This window comes from Peromyscus maniculatus, chromosome 3, assembly GCF_049852395.1.
Source record: "Peromyscus maniculatus bairdii isolate BWxNUB_F1_BW_parent chromosome 3, HU_Pman_BW_mat_3.1, whole genome shotgun sequence".
Taxonomy (NCBI): domain Eukaryota; kingdom Metazoa; phylum Chordata; class Mammalia; order Rodentia; family Cricetidae; genus Peromyscus; species Peromyscus maniculatus.
The window spans coordinates 153,843,808-153,851,036 of record NC_134854.1 but is presented as its reverse complement, the minus strand read 5'-3'; the positions used below and the strand labels follow the sequence as shown (position 1 = coordinate 153,851,036).

The following is a 7,229-nucleotide window of genomic DNA, read 5'->3' as shown; positions in this document are numbered from 1 at the left end:
CTCCAACAACAACAAGTCTACCCAATCCAGAATGATAATCATTATCATACTATGCTTCTTGACAGAATTTCAGACAATCTTACCCATTACTCTAAGACTTGCTGCAGAACCTACAGTTAGTCTAACTGAGATTTAACTATCTGCATTTTCTCACAGTACCCAACAGAGATAACATCATCCCCTAAAGAGCAGTAAGCGATTCAAAGAAAACAACGCCCTTTCTCTCTTAGTTTTCATAATTCTCAGGGTTATGAATGATGGTTATAGGGTTGGGGGTGGAAGAAAATATTAGACTCAGTATTCTAAAAAAAAGGGAAAAGAAGAAATGGAATGTATAAGTATAAGATATTATGGTAGATTATTGTATATACTAGTAAACAAATTTAGTAAAATAGCAGCCTTAGATAATTTGCACTGTAATTTGCACTGTTATGGATTCTTATATGTTGACCCAAATGTAAACTATTTTTATATTTCTGTTTAAGATAATTTGTATATTGATACAAATACAGAACTATATTTGTTATAATGTACATATATTTCTACTCTTATTTGAAATAATTGTATATTGATACAAATAGAAATTTATATCTGTCAAACTTTATATATGTTCTACTTTTGTTTAGGATATTCTGTATATTGATATATATTTAAGATTATTGTCATACTGCATATTGCACTATATATTCCTACCTCTGTTATAAATATCTTGTGTATTGTCACAATTTTGAAGTCATCATTCTTTTTTTTTCAGCTTGACAGAATAAATGTATTATACATAGATATATAGATATGTCTTCCCAAACCAGCGCCTCTACAAGTTTCTGATTCACGTACTCCACTTAAAAAGCTGTACATCTTTCAGTATCCACATTAGAACACATTCCTGATAAAAACGCACATTCCATTACACCCTTGATTTTCCCTTGAATTTGTTTTATTGGGGTTGGGGGTTAGATATAGAAGTTGCAGTGCACAGTTATATTTAGAACAAAACATTATATCCTACAATAAAAAAAATAATTTTATCAAAACCAGATTTCGATCACAGTTGCGTACACGTTGAATTGCACTTGGCAGATATCGACAGTGTCCTTTACAGCGCTCCCCATGTCAGCCTATGTTTTTCTCAGTAGACATGGGTTCTTCCAGAGCTTTCTTCTGGCTCCCCTTCCGTGAGTATTTGTACTTGTCTACATAGGCTTTAACCAGATTTGCCACTTTAGTAGAATTGACTTCTCCACTCTTACTATGGCAAACTTTGTCCACGGCTTTCCACACGATCTCCTTGTACTCTTCCTTGGTGATGTCTTTATTTTGGTAAAACGGCTTAATAGCCAATTTCACCTCCTGTGCCGCTTTCTCTTGAATTTGCAATTTTTTGCTTTCTGCCAATTTTACAGCAGCATTAGAGGCTTGGACATGACTTGATGACGAAGTATTACCAGAACTTGGTCCCTGAACTGATCCTGTGTTTCCTGGGGCTGCTGATGGAGCAGGCAAGACTTGTGTAGCCATGTTATTACTTACATGAGAAGCACTGGGAAGGCCCTGCACTTGTTTTCCATCTGGTTGTGAAGCCACATAGCTGACCTGCTGGGATGGTGGAGGAGGGGGTGGTGGTGGCGGTCCCTGAGGTACACTTGCAGGGGCAGCTACCTGCATGAGAGGCACTCCTGTGTGGAGATGCAGGGGCAGCTGAGGGTGCATGGTGAATGGGTTACACTGCATATTCATTAAAGGGGCACGAACACCCACTGGGTATGGGAAGATATTCATAGGCTGATGCTGTGCATTCATTGGGGGTGGAATTACGTTCATGTGTGGCTGCATCATATTTACAGGTAGCTGAGAACCATCAACTTGGTTTGTTTGGTCTTTTAAGTTAGAATCCAGTTCAGGTGTTTCCTCCTCTTGTCTCATCCACCCAGACTGTGGACCTGCAGAATTCCTCCCACGCCGAGAGTAATAGTTCTGTACATCGGCTGGCAGAGTCTTTCTTACTACCCAACTGGACGCGGATGTCCACCCCGACCTGTCTGCAGGCGTACCAAAAGAGACATCTTGCTCACTTTTCCGCTTAGATGGCTGCTGCTCCACAGACTTGAAGGAGTCACTCCCTGAGAGGGGTGTACGGCTTTACCACCTGTTCTCGTTCTGGTCACTGTAGGCAAAATTACCTCTGTAATTACCTTTCCCTCGGCCACCTCGACCACGGCTGGACATCCAGCCTGGGCCAAAGTTTTTACTCCAAGAATTCCCTGAATTTTCGTTCCTATTTTCTTCCCAGTGGGAATCTTTTAACTTTTCAGGATTTCTGGTCCTTGGATCTGGCCCAGAGTTTATTTTTTCCGTTACTCAACTGGGACAGTCATTTCTATGCTTATCTGTGGAATTTGGATCATTAGCATCTGCAATGATGTCATTTTTTTCTTTTCTTGTATTTTCATTCTGTTTCTCTGAGTCATTCCTTCGGTAGCGGTCATTTCCTCGAGGACACCTCCAACCATCATTTGTCCATCTTTCCTTCCACCGAGGAGAGTAACTGTCTCTTTCATTTCTTCCAAATGATGAACTCTTACTTTTTGTTCTCAATCTTGATGGTGATCGAGAGCGAGATCTGGACCTTGACCATCTTCTGGCTCTCCTCTCACTATCTCGATCTCTCCTCTGCCCATCTCTATCACTTTCTCTTTCTCTGCTCCGGGACCTAGATTTTTCTCTTGAGGAAGAATCTTTTGCTCTGGATTGGGATCTCTGGTTCTCTCTAGGAGCATCTCTTCTCGGGGACACTGACTCCAATCTTTTGGCTTCCTGAGCACTCTCTCTCTTTGGAGACCGAGACTGCCCCCGCTCTCTTGTCACGTCCTTTTTTGGTGAGAGAGAACGAGATTTTCTCCGTCCTCTGGCAGACTCTCTCTTGGGTGATGGTGACTGAGAAGTCTTGCATTCTACTGCAGTCTCTCTTTTTGGAGATGGAGACTGAGCCCGCCTCTTTTCTTGTGCAGTGTCTTTGTTAGGAGACCAAGTTGTAGATGGAGAATGAAATCTAGAGTACGAGGCTTTGGGGCTGTATCCACTAGGCTTTCAGGTGGTTGAGCTACGGTTTCAACCTTCTCAATTGTAGGATCAGAAGACAGCTTATTTTCAGAACTGGGGGTCAAAGAATTTTCATTCAATTGTTTAGAATCAGTATTTACAGTTGATTCCATTTCAGACTCATTCTGGTCACTACAAAATGAATCGCACTCCATAGGTACTGTTTCATTATTATCTTCACTAAAATGTTTCTCACTCTGTTCAACTTCTGTGTTAGGTAACTCTATAGGTAGGGGATGTTCAATCAGAATTTCTGTCTTTTCCTCTAAAGATTTGTCCAATTGGGTGTCATCAAGATTATGCTTCAATAAATTATCTTCACAATCTTGACTAGCATCGGAACTTTCATTTTCTGAACTGTCACGTATTGGAATTATTTCTGTATTTTCAGTTTGAACATGCTCAGGCAATTCGGTGTCTGAGCTGGCAACACAGTGTCTGTCCAGTGTGTGTGCAATTTCACTCTCAGAAGATTCCAATTTGGGGCTCTCTACAGATGCTTCTATGTTTACTGAAGGATCTTTCAAATCGTTGCTTTCTACTACAAGACTCTCCTCTATTTTTTCATCATTAACCACTGACTCTGAATTTTCAGATACTTCACCCAGAGGACTGGACACTGGCTGAGGTCCTTCAATGTCAGAGGCTGGACACGTACAAACACCATCAGGAGGACTCTCTGTACACACAGGTGCCAGGACCTCTGACTCTGAACTTCCAGGCGCCTGCTCTTGATGTTCTATCGGATCACTTCCTTTTACAGGAGTATCTGTAGCAATCTCATGGTCTACACACAACTCCTTAGCCTCTACACCTGTATCCTCTCCAACAAGCACAGGAGGATCCTGACTGCAAGATTCAGAACATAAAAATTCTACTTCATCCTCTAGCTCATGATTCGTGGTTTGTTCATTTTCTTGTTTCTTCACTGCAGCTTTTCAAGCAATTAACCAAATGATTTTCCCCATCTGTCAGAACAGAAGAAATGCTACTACTTTCTACTCCTGATTGCTGCTCTTTCTCCACCATGGGCGGTGTGTCAGAGTCCACTGTTTCTTCCTCTACGGAATCACTAGATGCTGTTTTTTCAGGGGGAGGGACAGACTTCCGAAGTCTCTTTTTCAGTGGAGGTGGCTTTCTTCCTCTCCTTACGGCCTTCCGTTGTGGAGCCTGTCTTGTTTGCGTTCCTGACTCAGCTGGAGGGGAAAGACTTACAGAGGAATTACTGTTCCCCGGGGCATCCCACTCAGAGTTATTTGACACTGGGGACTTCTGGGGCTGGCTGACTGTCTCTGCTCTTGTGTTTCGTGTGGACCTCCTTGTAGGAACAGATGTTGCAGGTTTTCGTCTTGATCCTCTGGTACTGGATGTGCCCGAAGTTTGTTTCTTTTCTCCTCCTCCTTGGGTGTGTGCTAATGCACATCCCTTATGAGAAGTACCAAAATTTTCTAATGACATGGTACTTGCTGAGAAAATAGTCCTTGGCAACACAGAGGCAATCAAGGGAAGGACTTCTGTCTCAGGACTCCAAGGTACAAAACCAACTCTTCCAATTCCAGGTAATGTATTAGGAAACCAGGACAACTCCAATTCCTGTCGTTTTTGCCTAATCAATGCCCTGATTTCACTGACTTCTACAGATTCTGTACAGTAAGCTCTATAGATTTGAGGTCCCACATGATGGCTGCCGCATGAAAACAAACTGGACACGCAATGTCCGATACAAGGATCTGTAGATTGATTTGATCTTCGAACCTTATTTGTCTTTACTGTAGTGTTTTTCTTCTCATCCATTTTATTGTTTGAAAAGATTCTATTCAACACCTTCAAATCATGAAATCTTTCACATACTACATCTTCTCCAATGGTGTTTCTTTTTCTTTTATTGCTTTTGGAACTTCCATGATAAAAGAGTTGTTTCTTAAAAGACCTTTCGTTTTCTTTGTCTTTTATTTCTCTCAATTGTCTTTTTACTTGAATCTTAGCACAATCTTCAAATACACTGAGTTCAAAAACAGCCTGAAAAGGTTTCTGGTCAATTGGACAAGAAGCCACTATCCTAGTATTCTGAAGCGTTGTAAATTCCCAGCTCAGACAAACCCATATTTAAATGTAAGAACAGGAAGCCTTCCTTATTTGGGAATTCAGGATTGTTGGTTTCTCATATTTCTTGCTTCCTGATGCTGCTCTATCCTCAATCACATAGGCTGCCTATAGATAGCCCTCCTCTGCCCATTTAAGAATACAGGTCATACAGAAGACATGATTACAACTTTCTGGAAAACCAACTTCCTTTCCTAAGAGGCAACTAAGACATATTGGACATCTGTCTGTTTCACTGTACAATAGGCCAGAGGTACCAGCATTATTTCTGTTTTCTTCACCTTCCATATCTTCACACTCCTGATCACCCACATTCTAATTATACACAGATTTCTTCTTCATCTCTCCTTGTGAAGGAGTTTCCTCAGGCCGAGGTCCAGGCGTGGCTCCGGCGGCTGCGCCAGCGCAGGAGGCCAGGTCCCCCCCCAGCCAAGTTCCGCACCATGGACTCCTCCTCCGGCCGCTCGGGAAGCGCGCAGGGGGCCCCGCCGCGGGCTCCACCACCCGGGTCGGTCGGGAGCACGCAGCCACGCTTTTCTCGAGTAACTGATAGAAGCAGATGCAGAGATCCACAGCCAAGCACCAGACTGAGCTCCAGGAGTCAACCAAACCAAGCTAGCGGGAACTCATCAACTTTAGACCAACAGCTGTGGAGCCTCCATGGACTGGACTAGGACCTCTGTATAAGCGAGACAGTTGTGCAGCTTGATTTGCTTAGGGGGGTCCCTGGCAGTAGGATCAGGATCCATCCCTCATGCATGAGCTGGCATTTTGGAGCCCACTACCTGTGGTGGGACACTTTGCACAGCCTTGATGCAGGAAGAAGGGCTTGAATCAACCTGCCTCTACTGAAAATACCAGGCTCTGCTGACTCCCAAGGGGAGGACTTACCTTGTCAGAGGAGGGAATGGTGGGTGGATTGTGGGGGAAGACTAGGGGGGCAGGAAGAGGGAAGAGAGGGTAATCTGTGATAGGAATATAAAATGAATATAAATTTTCTTAAGGCAAAATTTAAAATAATTAAATAAATAAAAGAAGATTGCCTAGAAAGTGCTCTTAAAGTAGAACTGGGAATGTTTGGGGGACAGAGTGACACTAGCTGTGGTGGGGATCCTCAGCGTGTGTAGCTGTCAATGGATACCTAAGTCCTGAATCTTCCCCCAAATCTGTGAAGCTCCCTATGCCTGCTCTTCCCACAGAGCCTCATCCCAGGGTAGTTTGCATATTTCTTTGGCTTTCCTGAGCTCATCATTGTTAACTGACAGGAACCACATCATATGGAACTGCCTTCTATTTAGTAAGTTTGCATTTTTATTTATTTTATTTTATTATATATAATAATATATATTAAGATTACTGAATATTTATATTTAATTCTCCATAAATATAATTCACTGAAAGATTTCCTATGTTCTTCTATTATACCTAAGTGTTAATATTTGTGGATATTTAAAAAGTAGATTGGATTCCTTTACTTTGCTCAATATTGTTTCAGGAGACAAAGGATAGTGAGCCTCCCACACTATGCCACCAGGGTTATCCTACGTATTTCTCAACCACTTTTGATATTTACAATACAGTCTTTTTCTTCTGTCTCTAGACGTAATGATGAGGTTTTTTTTTTTTTTGTATTTTTTTTTTGTATTTTTTTTGTCTTTATTTACTCTTTCCCTGTTGAGGAGAAAGAAATCCTGTGATCCTCTCTCTGCCCATTTCACTGAGGCAGCAAATCATCCTTGCCTTCCTTGGTTTCTGTAATGATGATTACAAAACAGACATTGGGGGTGAGGGGCGATCGATAAATTCTGCAGGTCATTTATGACAATAAAATAATTTGTCTTACTGGGGAAGAGAGAAGGGCTGAAACAGATTCTTTGTAGATGGACTGATTTACCTCATTGACTACTTCAAGGGAGGACAAAGTACCTTCCACCCATTTTCACATGGATAGAGCACATGACTCAAGGTTACTGAATATTTATATTTAATACTCCATAATGTGTACCTGAGGGTACTGTCTAAACAAT

General features: G+C 41.9%; 1 protein-coding gene across 1 annotated transcript; it reads right to left on the bottom strand.

The window, feature by feature from the left end:
- Nucleotides 1-739: 739 nt before the first annotated feature.
- On the bottom strand, nucleotides 740-5,559 carry LOC143272544 (protein SCAF11-like). Its single transcript, XM_076568081.1, is given in 4 exon segments — nucleotides 740-3,053; nucleotides 3,056-4,020; nucleotides 4,022-5,153; nucleotides 5,322-5,559. Coding segments are annotated over 4 exon segments (4,260 nt in total). The 5' UTR covers nucleotides 5,545-5,559; the 3' UTR covers nucleotides 740-1,113.
- Nucleotides 5,560-7,229: the final 1,670 nt, after the last annotated feature.